Source organism: Bombina bombina, chromosome 6, assembly GCF_027579735.1.
Source record: "Bombina bombina isolate aBomBom1 chromosome 6, aBomBom1.pri, whole genome shotgun sequence".
Taxonomy (NCBI): domain Eukaryota; kingdom Metazoa; phylum Chordata; class Amphibia; order Anura; family Bombinatoridae; genus Bombina; species Bombina bombina.
Window position 1 is genome coordinate 314,251,107 of NC_069504.1, and position 18,890 is coordinate 314,269,996.

Sequence of the window (18,890 nt, forward strand, 5' to 3'; positions counted from 1 at the left end):
TCAATCGCCTAACCCAATTCCTGTCCTCCAACTCATTGCTCGACCCCCTGCAATCTGGCTTCCGTCCCCAACACTCAACTGAGACTGCCCTCACCAAGGTTACTAATGATTTCCTTTCTGCTAAAAACAAAGGCTACTACTCTATACTAATCTTACTTGACCTCTCTGCTGCCTTTGACACTGTTGACCATCCACTTCTCCTATGGACTATCAGCTCTCTTGGGGTCTGTGACACTGCCCTCTCCTGGATTCACTCTTATCTCTCTAACAGATCCTTCGTCTCTTTTTCTGATGACTCCTCCTCTCTTTTGCCTCTGCCTGTTGGAGTACCTCAAGGCTCTGTCCTGGGTCCTCTATGCTTCTCTATTTACACTTCTTCACTAGGTAAACTTATCAACAGCTATGGCTTCAGCTATCATCTCTATGCTGATGATACCCAGATCTACCTTTCCACCCCTGCATTCTCTTTTTCTGTCAATTCTCACATCAGTGACTGCTTATCTGGCATTTCCTCCTGGATGGCCTCTCACCACCTAAGAATAAACATGTCCAAGACCGAACTACTTCTAATTCCCCCCTCTAACTCTACTCAAGTTTCAAATTTTTCTATCACTGTTGGCGGCACCACTATCTCCCCATCACCCCAAGTCTGCTTCCTCGGAGTAACGCTTGACTCAAATCTGTCCTTCATTTCCCACATCCAATTGCTCTCTTCATCCTGCCGTAACCACCTACACAATATCTCCAAAATTTGTCCGTTTCTAAGTGCTGAAACTGCTAAACAGCTAATCCACTCCCTGGTAATTTCCCGACTTGACTACTGTAACAACTTACTAACTGGCCTACCTCTCTCCCGCCTCTCTCCCCTCCAATCCATCCTAAATGCATCTGCCAGGCTAATCCACCTCTCTCAACGCTCTGTTTCTGCTGCACCTCTCTGTGAGTCCCTTCACTGGCTCCTCATTCACAACAGAGTTAAATTCAAAATTCTCACCCTGACCTACAAAGCCCTCACCAATGCTGCCCCACCCTACCTGTTCTCACTTATCAACAAATAAACTCCTGCCTGCCCCCTAAGATCCAACAATGACCTGCTTCTTGCATCCTCTACCATCACCTCCTCTCATGCTAGACTACAGGACTTCTCTTGTGCGGCACCAACCCTCTGGAACGCACTTCCTTGTGCTGTCAGACTTGCCCCTAACCTCTCCTCCTTTAAACGTTCCCTAAAGACCTTTCTTTTCAGGGAAGCTTATCACCCGACTTATTAACAAACTAACTTCACTTAACTAACAGTTGCCCTCTATCTCCTCACTAATATCATTCTCACCTTTGCAGTCCCCACTTCCTGTTTCCCATCCTCCTACCCATCTAGATTGTAACTTCCCACGGGAATAGAGCCCTCAATTCCCCCTGTATCTGTCTGTAAAATGTTGTCTTATCGTATTGTTTCTCCATTATACTGTTATCCTTGTACCCATGGGCAACGCTGCGGAATCTGTTGGTGCTTTATAAATAAAGAATAATAATAAATAATTAGACAGGACATACTCAGTGTAAAATAAAGTATTTCATCCCATTGGTGCCTGTTTATAGTACCTCAGCTTCCCTTTACTTTTTTGTTTCAAATTTCTCAGGGATATGTCTAGTCATAGCCACAAGCTGACCATGTAATCTTAATAAAATTTACTGAACTTTACTAACTCACATATTCCCAGATAAATTAATTCCTGCAATTGTTTTTTTATTATGCGGCTTCCAAAGGCTTAATTTAGACACTACTATTATATGGTATTAGTCACTCAGAATTCCTGTGTAGCTGTTAAATTTACTGATATTACATCAAATTTGCCATGCAAATGTAGGTTTATCAAAGCATCAACTACATCCCTTGCCAAATGGGAAAGTAATTTTCCATATCTCACATCCTGCAATATGCCAGTCACTTTTTACATTTATTATAGGAATACGATCTCTCATTCACCTATATTTTGCCAGTACAGGGAGATACATTTTTAGCGAAAAATGTATCTCCCTGTACTGGCACCATTTAACTTCATATACACTTTAAATATATATTAAAATACTTGGTAAGAAGAATAGGTAAAAGTCAGGAAATTATAATTGATATTTAGATATGTAGATGTGCATCAAATCAATTGTGTACCATACTGGGCTTAGTAATAGGATTCAAAGTTTCCCCTTGTTCTCAGTGAGACACGGCATGAGAACTAGTGCAGCAAATGGGGTAAGTCGCACAGCCATAGACAGCACGGAATCTGCAGAATCTGTTGGTGCACTACAAATAACCGATAATAATATATATGTATATGATGAATATAAACATATATATTTATGTGTTAATGTGAATATATACACATATTGCGCAAAACATCACGCCATCAGTTGCAGCCCTGGCACTCTCAGCAAACACGCTATTTGCAAAAATGCTCCCGTACTGCTGAGCGTGTCTGGAGGAAAACTCACTCTGAACCTGACTTCATACACTATAAGTTTATGCTTCATTAATACATTTGTGCCCTTCACTTAGCCAAGCAAACCTACTTCTCCTCGCTTATATCTACTCTTTCCTCAAACCCTAAACGACTCTTCTCCACCTTTAACTCTCTCCTCTACCCTCCTGCTCCACCCCCCTCATCTGTCTTTAGTGCTCAAGACTTGGCAGACTACTTTTTAAACAAAACAAATTCTATCCGGAGCAACATCCCAACACCAACCTGCAATACTCCATCAACAGGCCCTGCCACTCCCTCTGCCACCCTCTGCTTCCTCCATCCAGCCACTGAGAATGAAGTTTCCTCCTTGCTATCTTCCTCACGCCTCACTACCTACCCACTCGACCCTATACCTTCCCATTTAATACCCTCTCTATCTTCTACCCTCACTCCTGCTCTTACCCACATCTTCAACCTATCTCTTTCTACCAGCTCATTCCCATCTTCATTCAAACATGCAATAGTCACTGCCATACACAAAAAAACCCTCCCTTTACCCTAATTCTCCTGAAAGCTACTGCCCAATATCACTGCTCCCACTAACATCAAAACTCCTTGAAAAACTAGTTTATAATCGCCTAACCCACTTCCTGTCCGCCAACTTCTTGCTTGACCCACTGCAATCCGGATTCTGCCCCAAACACTCAACTGAGATTGCCCTTACCAAGGTTACGAACGATCTTCTATCTGCTAAAAATATTGGCCACTACTACATACTCATCCTACTTGACCTCTCAGCTGCCTTCGACACAGTTGACCACCCCCTCCTCCTACAGACCCTTAGCTCTTTTGGCCTCTGTGGCACTGCTCTTTCCTGCTTTCATTCTTATCTTTCTCACAGGTCTTTTTCTGTGTCATTTGCCAATGACTCCTCCTTTCTAATGCCTCAGTCTGTTGGAGTACCTCAAGGATTTGTTCTGGGTCCTCTACTCTTCTCCATTTATACTTCTTCACTGGGTAAACTTATCAACAGTTATGGCTTCAAATATCACCTCTATGCTGATGACATCCAGATCTACCTCTCCACTCCTGCTCTCTCTCCCTCTGTCCTTTCTCATGTCAGCAACTGCTTATCTGGTATTTCTTCCTGGATGGCCTCTCACCACCTAAAGATTAACATGTCCAAGACTGAGCTCCTTCTTATCCCCCCCCTCAAGCTCTACGCCGACCTGTGACTTCTATATCCATGTTGACGGCATCACCATTTCCCCATCGCCCCAAGTCCGCTGCCTCGGAGTTACACTTGACTCAAATCTATCCTTCACCCCCCATATCCAATCACTTTCTACATCCTGCCACAACCATTTATGCAACATTTCCAAGATTTGACCTTTTCTGTGCGCTAACACCACAAAGCAAATAATCCACTCCCTTGTTATTTCCCGACTTGACTACTGCAATAACCTACTTACTGGCCTTCCTCTTTCCCGCCTCTCCCCTCTTCAATCCATCCTAAATGCCTCTGCCAGACTGATCCACCTTTCCCGTCGCTCTGTATTTGCTGCACCTCTCTGTGAGTCCCTTCATTGGCTCCCCATACACAGCAGAATTAAATTAAAAATTCTCACCCTTGCATACAAAGCACTCACCAACTCCGCTCCCCTCTACCTATCCTCTCTAATCAACAAGTATACTCCAGCCCGGCCACTAAGATCCAACAATGACCTGCTCCTTGCTTCTGCGACTATCGCCTCCTCTCATGCTAGACTGCAGGACTTCTGTCGTGCAGCACCTACCCTCTGGAACACTCTCCCTCGTGCTGTCAGGCTTTGCCCAAATCTTTCTTCCTTTAAATGCTCTCTGAAGACTTTTCTGTTCAGAGAAGCCTACCACCCAACTCAATAATATTCCTTTTACCTAACAACATTTCCCTCCTCTAACTCTGCATTAACATCTTTCTCAATCTTGCAGTCCTCACCTCATGTTTCTCAACCTCCTTACCTTCTAGATTGTAAGTTCCCACGGGAATAGGGCCCTCAATTCCTCCTGTATGTGTTTGTAAATTCTGTCCTGTCTCTTAGTCTTAGAAGTTTTATACTATTGTTTTATTTAAATGATCTGTATCCATGGACAGCGCTGCGGAATATGATGGCGCTTCATAAATAAAGTATAATAATAATAATAATATTGATAGTCACTCAAAAAGGTTTGGAAAACAGCACACTAATTCTTAGGCTTATGGGGCAAAGAATAAAGGACCTGCCAAGTCCAAAGATACAATCCAAGCAACAAAGGCTATTCCAGCCTCCAAGATATAAAAAGAAACTTTATTTTCTTACATGGGGTCCTCAGAAATAGAACATACAACGTTTCAAGCCTGCTATAGGCTCTTAATCATGTACACTTGGGTACATGATTAAGAGCCTATAGCAGGCTTGAAATGTTGTATGTTCTATTTCTGAGGACCCCATGTAAGAAAATACAGGTTCTTTTTAAATCTTGGAGGCTGGAATACCCTTTGTTGCTTGGATTATATACACATATTAACACATAAATATAAATATATATATATATATATATATATATATATATATATTAGCATATATTTACAGGGCACACACAGTTCCCATAGACCACAATGTAAAGGCACTTTTCAGAGCCGGTTTGTTTTTCACACCCCACATCCGCCGACTTTAGCCCCCCAAAACTTCTAAGTGCATTTGTATTTTTTTTTTTTTTTTTTAAATACTAGATTTTTTTAAAAATAAATAAAACGAACAGTTCAGTTTGGGGGCAATTGGGGGACATTTTCTGAACGATAAGTGCTACCGTGAGCTTGCGGTAGCAATAACCAGCCACTTGTAATGGACGGTTATTTATTGTATGCCCGCAAACGGGCAAATGTTTGCATTTGGGGCACAAGATAATTTAGTGCTCCAATTGTAATCTAGCTCTAAATGTGTGGCACATATAAAACCGTATTTGTGTTTCAGCTTTTGATGCAATATGAGTGGCTTGCTTAATCAGAACTGTATCAGTTGGGCTTTTTAAGTGGAAATAATTTGAATGCCAATGGGCATTAATATATCCTGCTACATTTAGAAAGCATTGGTATATTATGGCATGCAAAGGGTCATTTTTGTGTGTGCTAAATTAATCTGGGAATATCAAAATACTACTTTTCAATCCTGCAGCTTTTTATTGTAGTTTACTTTTTAAATTATTTCAGAATAAGTAAAATAATTGCACAAAAATCCAGAGCAACTAATTATTTCATTTTTTGATACATAATTCAAGATCTCTTTTTAAATCTAAAAATAGAGATGTCTTTCAAAGATGTGTTAAACATTCCTTATTTTGTTATTTATAAATGAATTTTACATTAAAATTCCAAATTGAAATCACGCCATTAAAACTTCATTTCAAATTCTACACACTCTATGCGGTTCCCTTAATTACCTTTTCCTTACCTCTGTGATGAGTGCTAGGCTGAAATATTATCATCTTTTTATTTATGTATTATTATCTTTTTATTTATGTATTATCATCTTTTTATTTATGTATTATTATCTTTTTATTTATGTATTATCATCTTTTTATTTATGTATTATTATCTTTTTATTTATGTATTATCATCTTTTTATTTATGTATTATTATCTTTTTATTTATGTATTATCATCTTTTTATTTATGTATTATCATCTTTTTATTTATGTATTATTATCTTTTTATTTATGTATTATCATCTTTTTATTTATGTATTATCATCTTTTTATTTATGTATTATTATCTTTTTATTTATGTATTATCATCTTTTTATTTATGTATTATCATCTTTTTATTTATGTATTATTATCTTTTTATTTATGTATTATTATCTTTTTATTTATGTATTATTATCTTTTTATTTATGTATTATCATCTTTTTATTTATGTATTATTATCTTTTTATTTATGTATTATTATCTTTTTATTTATGTATTATCATCTTTTTATTTATGTATTATTATCTTTTTATTTATGTATTATCATCTTTTTATTTATGTATTATCATCTTTTTATTTATGTATTATCATCTTTTTATTTATGTATTATTATCTTTTTATTTATGTATTATCATCTTTTTATTTATGTATTATTATCTTTTTATTTATGTATTATCATCTTTTTATTTATGTATTATTATGTCTTAAGGTTAGTGAAACAGGATTACATATGGGATTAGGTAGTTATTAGGTCTAGATTGCCCTAATTGTGAGGTCAGACCAACGAAGAGTTCTTTTCAAAACAAGTTTCTATGAGGCCCATTTATCAAGCTCCGAATGGAGCTTGCGGGCCGTGTTTCTGGCGAGTCTTCAGACTCGCCAGAAACAGCAGTTATGAAGCAGCTGCCTAAAGACTGCTGCTCCATAACTCTGCCTGCTCTGAGCAGGCGGACAGGAATCACCACAATTCAACCCGATCGAGTACGATCGGGTTGATTGACACCTCCCTGCTGGCGGATGATTGGCTGCGAGTCTGCATGGGGCGGCGTTGCAGCAGCAGCTCTTGTGAGCTGCTGGTGCAATGCTGAATACGGAGAGCGTATTGCTCTCCGCATTCAGTGAGGTCTTGCGGCCCTGATCCGCACTGTCAGATCAGGTCCGCAAGACCTTTGATACATAGGCCTCCATAACTTTTGTTAAAATGTCTTATAAATTAGGTAACAGGCAACTGCATTAATAAGAAAAACGGGAAAGGAGTTGCACATTAATAAATTAAGTCACTTAAGAACAGGTGCTTCCTAGAAAGAGTACATGTGAAACAACATAAAAAAGAGAGTGGGAACTCCACAATAAGGAATTCCCAAAAGTCTAGGTAAATCCAGCACAACTGTATCGATAAAAAATGCACAAGAGATTTTATGTCAAAAGATATGAATATTTTAATAAATACACCAAACATACAATCACATTCATACAGGTGATCCCGCTATATGGAGAGTAAAAAATACTGGCCAAAATCATCTGGTGCACCAGGGGATAATAGTGTTCAGTCCATTTAAAAAATGCTGATATTTGTAATCCAACAGGTACAAAGTTAGTACGGTTATATGACACCCAGTGCTGCAAGACCAGTCAATCTAGACTTTAACCCCAAGTGTCACTGAATAAGATAATTGCGTTAGAGCATAGCATAGGAGGAGCTAATAAAACACGCGTCTTTGTTCACAGGTATCTTTTGCCAGGAGGTAATACTTTATACAAAGATGCAGATCACATATTATACCTGTATTTGTTCACGCGGTTGCTCCTCCTAGCTGCATCGCTCCCATAACGTCAAACCTTTAGAGGTAAGTCAGGGTAGGCAGGGGATCCGCTGTAAAAAGGGCTGCTAAGCACGACGAGTCCAAACGCTCGTTTCGCTCCTTCAGTCAGTGCAGTGTGGAGCTTCTTCCAGGTGCTGACGTCACCTTGATTACCATCCTCTTTTATTGGATGACGGCTTCAAACATTCTTTTCCCATTTGTTAAAGTTTGTGTCAATCACAGCTAGCTACTGCGCCGCTGTTACATTGTTTTCAAATGGTTACTTTTAGTTACAGTTATATGCAGGGCTCTTCATGTAACCAAGGTGAAACATTTCATAGCAGAGATTAATTGTATAGGTACAATTATAAAAAACACACACTCATACATACATCCACAACAATTCACATATACAAAAAAATCTAAAATGTGATTTTATTTTTATTATTTTAATTCACACAATTGAGCAATATTTTCCGAAAAAAAGTAATACTAAATATATACAAATATGTGTGTTTAATTAATTTAACAACTAATATGTGCAATTTAGCTCATCATAGAGATTTATGTTTCATTTTATGGCAGATAATAATTATTTGGAGATCCCACTTTATATATATATATATATATATATATATATATATATATATATATATATATATATATATATATATAAAAGGGTAGATGTGCAGACAGAGTTGGGTACGGGGAATTAGCCTAAAAAGCAAGCAAATTCCAATTTTTCATTCAAACCATTGGGAGATAATGTGTTCAATTTATACATCCATCTTGTTTCTTTTTGCAATAGAATTCTATCGATATCACCTCCACGCATACTCAAATTGACAGATTCTATTCCAATAAAACGAAGGTCATCTGTTTTAGATTTGTGAAATTGAGCAAAATGTCTCGCTACTGGGCTATCAATATTGAAGTCCTTTATATTGTCTCTATGTTCTGTAATACGGGAGCGTAGTTCTCTAAAAGTTTTACCCACATAAAAATATTTACAAGATCAATAGAGAAGATATATGACTCCTTTGGTAGAGCAATTGATGAACGAATTAATTTTATATGTAATCCTTGTATTTGTGCTAAAGATCTTAGTTTTCTGCATGAATTGACAGCAGACACAATGATTACAAGGGGAGCTACCAACTATCTTTTGAGCGTTACGTTCTAACCAATTACATGTAGGAACCTTATTGAATTCGCTCTTAACAATTAGATCTTTCAGATTACTTGGTCTCCTTGCTGTCATTAAAGGATAGTCTCCCACATATTGGTGCAATGTGGAATCATTGGTCAGCAAGTGCCAGTTGTTATTTAAAATATTTTTAACCTTACTCCAGTGGGCATTATACTTAGTAATGAATCTGATTTTAGTGTCTTCCACATTCTCACTTTTGTTTTTCCTCTGATTCAAAAGGTCCTTTCTTTGATGCTGAGATGCTCTATAAAGTGCTCTTTTTATGCATCTTTTAGAGTAGCCTCTCTCATAGAAACGAGTCACCATGTCTTTTGCCTGTTGTTTAAAAGTTTGATCTCTGGAACAAATTCTGCGTAACTGCAGAAATTGCCCGTAAGGAATACCCTTCTTAAGATTTTCATGGTGGTGACTCGTTCCTAAGAGCAGGCTGTTAGTTGCAGTCGTTTTTTTTCCCTTCGTTCTTGCTAATTTTTAAATCCAAAAAATTAATTGAACTGAAGTCATAGCTACATGTCAAAAAATATTTAAATTATTGTCATTCAGGAGGGAAACAAATTTAAGCAAATCCTCCTCACTGCCATCCCATAACAGGAGGATATCATCCACATATCTGATCCAGAGGGCTACATGTGCCTCAACTATATCCGAATGTTCGCCAAAAACAATTTGATCTTCCCATCCACCAAGATGTAAACAGGCATAGGTTGGGGCACATGTAGCCTACTCTAAAAGATGCGTAAAAAGAGCACTTTATAGAGCATCTCAGCATCAAAGAAAGGACCTTTTGTATCGGAGGAAAAACAAAAGTGAGAATGTGGAAGACACTAAAATCAGATTCATTACTAAGTATAATGCCCACTGGAGTAAGGTTAAAAATATTTTAAATAACAACTGGCACTTGCTGACCAATGATTCCACATTGCACCAATATGTGGGAGACTATACTTTAATGACAGCAAGGAGACCTAGTAATCTGAAAGATCTAATTGTTAAGAGCGAATTCAATAAGGTTCCTACATGTAATTGGTTAGAACGTAACGCTCAAAAGATAGTTGGTAGCTCCCCTTGTAATCATTGTGTCTGCTGTCAATTCATGCAGAAAACTAAGACCTTTAGCACAAATACAGGGATTACATATAAAATTAATTTGTTCATCAATTGCTCTACCAAAGGAGTCATATATCTTCTCTATTGTTCTTGTAAATATTTTTATGTGGGTAAAACTTTTAGAGAACTATGCTCCTGTATTACAGAACATAGAGACAATATAAAGGACTTCAATATTGATAGCCCAGTAGCGAGACATTTTGCTCAATTTCACAAATATAAAACAGATGACCTTTGTTTTATTGGAATAGAATCTGTCAAATTGAGTATGCGTCAAGGTGATATCGATAGAATTCTATTGCAAAAAGAAACAAGATGGATGTATAAATTGAACACATTATCTCCCAATGGTTTGAATGAAAAATTGGAATGTGCTTGCTTTTTAGGCTAATTCCCCGTACCCAACTCTGTCTGCACATCTACCCTTTTATATATATATATATATATATATATATATATATATATATATACAGTATATACAAACAAAGAGGTATCAGCGCACATCCATTTTCAAAAGCACAACATATTTTTTACTGCTGCAAAAAATTGCCTGCATATACATCAAGAGACAACTATCTTTTTTTAAATAATATTGGGATCTTAGTCACACAATATGGCCATATTTTGCTTAGCCAGTCACCGCTTACAAGGTGCCCCAATTCGACTGGTCCTACTCTAAATAAAAAGCCAGGGAGTCTCATTCTATTATGAAGAGTAAAAGCAGGAATGTTTCAGCCCTCTGTGGCAAAAGGATTTAGAGTAGGACCAGTCGAATTGGGGCACCTTGTAAGCGGTGACTGGCTAAGCAAAATATGGCCATATTGTGTGACTAAGTTTCCAATATTATTTAAAAAAAGATAGTTGTCTCTTGATGTATATGCAGGCAATTTTTTGCAGCAGTAAAAAATATGTTGTGCTTTTGAAAATGGATGTGCGCTGATACCTCTTTGTTTGTGTAATTACTGGGTCATATTGGCAGCACTCCCAGATGTTGATTTAAACTTTTTGTAAGGTGTGCTAAAAAAACAAATTTTGTATTTGTATTTAAAATTACCAGGGAGACTGACCATCTCCCATTGGTTTAAGCACCCCACCCAAGTTCAGGTGTGCTCATTACAGTGTTAAAGAGTTGTGAATAAAAAGCCAGGGAGTCTCATTCTATTATGAAGAGTAAAAGCAGGAATGTTTCAGCCCTCTGTGGCAAAAGGATTTAGAGTAGGACCAGTCGAATTGGGGCACCTTGTAAGCGGTGACTGGCTAAGCAAAATATGGCCATATTGTGTGACGAAGTTCCCAATATTATTTAAAAAAAGATAGTTGTCTCTTGATGTATATGCAGGCAATTTTTTGCAGCAGTAAAAAATATGTTGTGCTTTTGAAAATGGATGTGCGCTGATACCTCTTTGTTTGTGTAATTACTGGGTCATATTGGCAGCACTCCCAGATGTTGATTTAAACTTTTTGTAAGGTGTGCTAAAAAAACAAATTTTGTATTTGTATTTAAAATTACCAGGGAGACTGACCATCTCCCATTGGTTTAAGCACCCCACCCAAGTTCAGGTGTGCTCATTACAGTGTTAAAGAGTTGTGAATAAAAAGCCAGGGAGTCTCATTCTATTATGAAGAGTAAAAGCAGGAATGTTTCAGCCCTCTGTGGCAAAAGGATTTAGAGTAGGGCCAGTCGAATTGGGGCACCTTGTAAGCGGTGACTGGCTAAGCAAAATATGGCCATATTGTGTGACGAAGTTCCCAATATTATTTAAAAAAAGATAGTTGTCTCTTGATGTATATGCAGGCAATTTTTTGCAGCAGTAAAAAATATGTTGTGCTTTTGAAAATGGATGTGCGCTGATACCTCTTTGTTTGTGTAATTACTGGGTCATATTGGCAGCACTCCCAGATGTTGATTTAAACTTTTTTGTAAGGTGTGCTAAAAAAACAAATTTTGTATTTGTATATATATATATATATATATATATATATATATATATATATATATATATATATAAAGTGGGATCTCCAAATAATTATTATCTGCCATAAAATGAAAAATAAATCTCTATGATGAGCTAAATTGCACATATTAGTTGTTAAATTAATTAAACACACATATTTGTATATATTTAGTATTACTTTTTTCGGAAAATATTGCTCAATTGTGTGAATTAAAATAATAAAAATAAAATCACATTTTAGATTTTTTTGTATATGTGAATTGTTGTGGATGTATGTATGAGTGTGTGTTTTTTATAATTGTACCTATACAATTAATCTCTGCTATGAAATGTTTCACCTTGGTTACATGAAGAGCCCTTCATATAACTGTAACTAAAAGTAACCATTTGAAAACAATGTAACAGCGGCGCAGTGGCTAGCTGTGATTGACACAGACTTTAACAAATGGGAAAAGAATGTTTGAAGCCGTCATCCAATAAAAGAGGATGGTAATCAAGGTGACGTCAGCACCTGGAAGAAGCTCCACGCTGCACTGACTGAAGGAGCGAAACGAGTGTTTGGACTCATCGTGCTTAGCAGCCCTTTTTACAGCGGATCCCCTGCCTACCCCAACTTACCCCTGAAGGTTTGACGTTATGGGAGCGATGCAGCTAGGAGGAGCAACCGTGTGAACAAATACAGGTATAATATGTGATCTGCATCTTTGTATAATGTATTACCTCCTGGCAAAAGATACCTGTGAACAAAGACGCGTGTTTTATTAGCTCCTCCTATGCTATGCTCTAACGCAATTATCTTATTCAGTGACACTTGGGGTTAAAGTCTGGATTGACTGGTCTTGCAGCACTGGGTGTCATATTACCATACTAACTTTGTACCTGTTGGATTACAAATATCAGCATTTTTTAAATGGACTGAACACTATTATCCCCTGGTGCACCAGATGATTTTGGCCAGTATTTTTTACTCTCCATATAGCGGGATCACCTGTATGAATGTGATTGTATGTTTGGTGTATTTATTAAAATATTCATATCTTTTGACATAAAATCTCTTGTGCATTTTTTATCGATACAGTTGTGCTGGATCGATACAGTTGTGAAATGGAATTTAATAATTTAAAAATGTATGACCTCTTTGCCTTCTGTTTTGGTTAACGTGTGAGTGAAATCAAGATAAAAAATATTTACTCTTTGTGTAAACTACAGGTGATAATGTTCTGTCAGCTGCAATATATGAGGTTGTATGTTGGTCATTTTATGCATTATTGATGTAAACATAAACAGGTTTCTAAAATGCTTTTGCAAAATTAAGAGTACTGGTGTATGTAGTGATACTTTTATTGAGTAATAATTTTAACTTTGAGAAATGTTAGTTTATTAAAAAAAAAAAACTCTACATAGTGGAATACACTGCTATTTTTCATTTTAATTACTGCTATTCCAGTTTTTCACATGCAGTTATGTTGTCTCTTATAGATTGTTGCTTTAAGAGAACAGAATGCTCATATACAAAGAAAAATGGTATCTGGGGAAGAACCAGAACCCATGGAAGGAATGGAACAAGGGCAGAAGATTCATGATAAGGTAACCTTTTTGTCTTAAAGTAGTAAATTAATCTCATTAGAACACAGACTTGAGTTTTAAATATGCTACACGCCTAAGTACGCAAATTATATTTTATTGTTGATGAACATGTTTAGTGTATAGTGAAGACAAACTAATGTTATTTCAGATAATCACATCTATTCCTACAATATTTTAGGGGGTTGTAATAATCCATACTTTCATGACTTCATAATTATTGGATATGTATAGTTTTTTCAGGAAGAAGCTTTATGATAGCACTAACAGGTAAATCTTTTATGATAGCATACCTCTCAACATTTGTAGCTAAGAGTTAGGGACTTAGGAAGTTGAGGAGAACCATTTTGTGGGTGGGATAGTGTAGAGTGTGGGTGCGTTCATGGATGGACAGTGGTCAGGGTAATGGACTTGTCTGATTGGTCGTGGGCGTGTCTGGGTTGTTTGCTGGCGTGTCTGGGTTTTTTACCTGTGTATCTGGGCTGTCTATGGGCAGTCGTAAGGGAAATTCTGCAAATAGGGACATACTGTCTCTGAGACATTGTGACAGAGGTCAGAATGCGGGACTGTCTCTATCAGATAGGGACATTTGGAAGGTCTGAGAGACAGCACAAATCATAAGGGACAAAAAGGAGTGTGATCTTAAAGGTCAAACTGATCTGTAGATATGATTGTGTGACAAAACAGAAGAAATAAAATAAAAACTTACTGGACAATAAATGTATGGCAAAGAGCGAGGACAGATGCATAATACATCATTTTTGTTGGGGGTAAAATAGCAAAAGCTTTTTTATGTTATCTTTTTCATGAAGTTCTGCTCAAGTTAATGTTTACTTCACAGCTGCATGGCTCCCTCACTTTAGTTTAGTGATTATCATAAAGTGTCTCAGGTCTTGCATTTATAGATATCCAGCTGTTTTAAAGGAACTTTAAGGATTCAGTTAGAGAATGCAATTATAAACCACTTTACAAATTGCTTCCATTATCAAAATGTGCACAATCTTTTTATATGCACATTTTTAGGCACTAGCTCCTATTGAGCATGTGCAATAAGGATATACTTGCATGCATTTTGTGATTGGTTGATGGCTGTCACATAATGCAGGGGGGAGGGAACTTGAGCTAACTTTGAAGTTTGTCAAAAACAAAATCTACTGCTTATTTGAAATTCGGACTAAGTGCTTTTGCATTGTCTTTTTATCATTCATTTGCTGATTATGCAATTCTACTCCACCGGTACTCAAAAAGCATTATTATTATTAGAGAAGAGTTTTTGTTTTAAAGAATGTAAAACATTTGCCAAACATTCAGCATTAATTAATTAAAATTAATTAAAATTATTGTTTTTTTTTTGGGGTGGGTTTATTTTTATATTATGGCTTTTCGGGGCAATGGGTAGATTTTTTTTTTGTTAGTTTTTTTTTTATTTTTGGAAAGGGTGGGGGTTTGGGGTTTTGAATGGCATTTTGATGTGTCGGTTTAATTTTTTATTGTCCGGTTGAGATTTTTTTGATTTTTTTAGTTACGCGTGCAATATAATATACTGGCGTAAAAAAACGGTGATGCCTAAAATGTGTGTAGTTGCTCATATTTTTGAACCTCGTTAGACTTATGGCAGTATATCATCTGGCGGCGTGGGTTATGTGATTCACCCGATGTACGAGGTGAACTTACGGGCGTGTTGGGTTTCAGCAGTTGCACTGAAACGTATGTCACATATGTAATCGCACCCCATATGTTTACAAGATCACAAGATGGCAACGCTTTTTCCTGCCATGTAGTGTTCCAGATACGTGCACGCTACCTATTTGTGTATCTCATCAACAAAGAACACCATGAGAACAAACAATATTTTATAACTTAAGTAAACATTTTTAATATTGTAGGCTCTCTCTGAATCATAAAATAAATATTTGGACTTCTCCACTTAATGAAGATAACTACAGTTTTTATTTTATGTCTGAAATTCCCTGCAAATGTGTGAATCAAGTTTTAATATAATTCAATAAAGATCAGAGAACATTAACTTTTTTTTTCCAACATCAAACATTCTATAGAAAAACACTGGGTCTTTCATATTTGGTAAATTTTAATTTGTGCATTATAATTTTCTTCTCCATAAGGAATCTCTGCTATATTAATAAGTGAGATTGTTCACAGATTCCTTTTTACACTTCTATCCAATTATCCATTTCATGAACCAAATACATATTAATCATCTAGTCTTTACACTTATGATTTTTTTTTAAGATTTAACTCCCTGAGTTGTTGGTGCAGAAACATTGTGTTTCAAAGTTTGATTGGCATTACTGTGTAAAGCGTTGTTTATTGAGGTGGAGAAAATAAACATATAACCTCTTTGAAAAGTGTATGAAGTAGCAGAATAATATCTACCCATTATGCATAAACAATAAATAATGTACAATAGTTAAAAAGTACTAGACTTTTAGATGATACCATGGTTTGTTTCATTATTCACTAACCTTCTGCTTACACCTAAGTCAACTTTTTCTGAACAATAATTTATCGTTTCTGTTTTATTTTTCATCGAAGTACATCTAAGTCTCAAAACAAGAAACTACTCATAACCTTTTTATTTATTTTTTAATTACAATTAAAGAGTTTAACCAATTCATATATCTGCAAATCTCTGACGGAAAGGGGTTAAGCATTTCTTTACAATGATCCACACATTCTAGGCCTTTAAAAAATGGCTAACTTGAGAAGAAAACAAGCATTGCATGTAGTAAAATTTAAAGGTACATTCCAGTCAAAATTCAAATGCTCATCAATGAATATCACTTTTTGAAATATGCATGTTTGTGATATACTTGCTATTCTAATAAAAGCTATAACTGTTTTAAGTGTAAGTTTTTATTGTGCATGTGCATTAAAGCATATCTAAATATGCTCAATGCACCATCATTTAAAGCAGAGCTGTCAGTGCCTTGTATTACTCGATTTACACGATGCAAGTCACTGCCAACTCTGAGTTGCTGATCTGAATATACATTTATTAAGGGATTAACTCCCTGATATCTGAGGAAGCACATGTTCTCTGTATGAGCTCTGATGCTTGAATTTACAATAAACAGACATTTATTTTAATTTCATTACCTTTTTTTTTTCTTTTACCATATATACTGCAGCAGTCAGGGAATACTGCCGGATGCGTTTGCTCCACTGTTATACTTATACCACCTGTCCTAGACAACAGTAATTTCCCTTACTAAGACCCGCCAGGAGATCACATGCATGTGTACAGATGACGTCAGCACTTCCGGAGTAAGAGGAATGGTGTTTTGTGGAACACTTGATTAGGGAGTTTGGAGGGAATCACTGTAGATGTTAGGGAGTTTATACCCCCAGTTAAAAGAAGCAACTTCCACCTGACAAATCATTGCAACGAGTGGAGATAACGGACTCTACATCCAAACTTTGCCTCACCCAGGTTAATCTCTTTACTAGTATTGACCAATAGAAAAAGCTTTTACTCTATAGGTTGATAGGACTAAGAATTTAAAAATTCAGCCAAAAGAAATGCAAGGGGACACCTATATATGGAGGAACCTTGCATTCAAGCTTCATTGTGTGGAGGTGATCGCACAAAGTGGGCTTCTGGAAGATGAAAAGAAGATGAGAAGAAAAGGATTGGATAGAAGATGGAAAAAGTGGACCACTGGAATGAAGAGGAAGAGGACCGCCAGCATGAAGAAAGAAGAGGACACCCCCGGAGTCAAGTTGATGAGTACAAACCTTGGGGTTAAGCTTTAGGATTTATTTGGGGGTGGGCTCTTTTTTTAAGATATTAGTTTTTTTTTTCCTTTTAGTTTTTTTCCCCTAAAATAGCTGTTTCACTTTAGGGCAATTCCCTTTTCAGGGCAATCTTTTTATTAGCATATGGATTTCTTTTACTTTTGTTTTTGTTTTTTTCCTAAAAGAGCTGTTTGACTTCAGAGCAATGCCCTACCAAATGCCCTTTTCAGGATTTTTTTTTAGATAAGTTTTTTTTAGATTACCATTTTTTTTTTTGGGGGGGGGGGGTTACTTTCATTGTAGAATGAGGTTGTAGTATTTATTTTGAAAAAGAGTTGTGGCACTTTAGGGCAGTGTTTCTTAACTCCAGTCCTCAGGATCCTTAACAGCCCACATATTCATTATATCTTAACTAGAGCACATGTGAAATAATCAGCTGATCACCTGCTCTCACCCTTCAGATGATTATTTCACCTGTGCTCAAGATAAGATATAATGAAACTCTGGCCTGTTAAGGGTCCTAAGGACTGGATTTGAGAAACACTGCTTTAGGGCAATGCCTTTTAAAAAGTTGTTCTAAGGGCTTTTGTTATAGTAACTGTTAGTGTTAGTTCAGGTTTTTTTGGGGGGTGTTTTTTTTAAACGGGGGTTTAGTATAGGGGTTAATAGGTTAGGAAGATAATTGGGGTGGGCTATTGGCGGTTTAGGGGTTAATAGGTTAGGAAGATAATTGTGGTGGGTTAGTTAGTGCAGGGTTAGTTTGCAGTGGTGGGTTATGTCAGTTTAGGCCTAAATAGCTATAGTTGTTAGGTTGTGTGTGATATATTTAAAAGGGATCCTTTACTTTACATTGCCAATGTTGGTGCCGATGCTGCTTGGAATATTTTGCCAGCATTGCCACCCATTGCGATATATAGTAAAATGCCCCTCTGCAATGCTGCCTTTAAAGAGTAATGTCGGCACTTTTGAATATTTTGTTGGCATTTTCAACATCACATCGGATCCCTTTTGAATATATCGCTACGTCGCTAATACTTTCGATCATCAGGACCTAAGTTATGGAAGAAAAAATGTGTCTTTCATGTCCCTGTCACACACTTTTTAAGCTCATACAGCTTTTAAAATGTTATACATACACAATTGGGAAATAAATCAAAATAATTCATCCACCAACACTGGGTAAGTTATTCTCAGGTAGAAAACTACACATTTCTTTTTAGGTGGGGGATTGCTTGTTAACACAAATACATATCAGATCTTATGAGAAAAGTTTTAAGAAATCCTGAAAATCCAAGGTCTAAGTTTTAGTTTTTAATGGTTTAATGAGTCAACATACATTATTTTAGTGCAAGAAATGGGGGGGGGGGGGTAGAATTTTTTTTAATAGGACCATTAAAGGACCTAAAAACAACTTAATTTGTTCTAAATGTATATTGTGCTATTTTATTTTATTAGGAATTTCACAAAGACTGCCCTATATCAACAATAGCACTACTTAGTGAATATACAAAGCCCACAGTTATAAACAGACATGT

At 36.5% G+C, this 18,890-nt stretch overlaps 1 protein-coding gene across 1 annotated transcript in view; it reads left to right on the top strand.

The window, feature by feature from the left end:
• PPFIA2 (PTPRF interacting protein alpha 2) overlaps positions 1–18,890 on the top strand; it is a 728,675-nt gene that overhangs the window by 371,778 nt on the left and 338,007 nt on the right. The window contains exon 5 of the mRNA XM_053716934.1: positions 13,495–13,602. Within this exon, the coding sequence (XP_053572909.1) occupies positions 13,495–13,602 (108 nt within the window). The remainder of the gene's footprint in view (positions 1–13,494; positions 13,603–18,890) is intronic.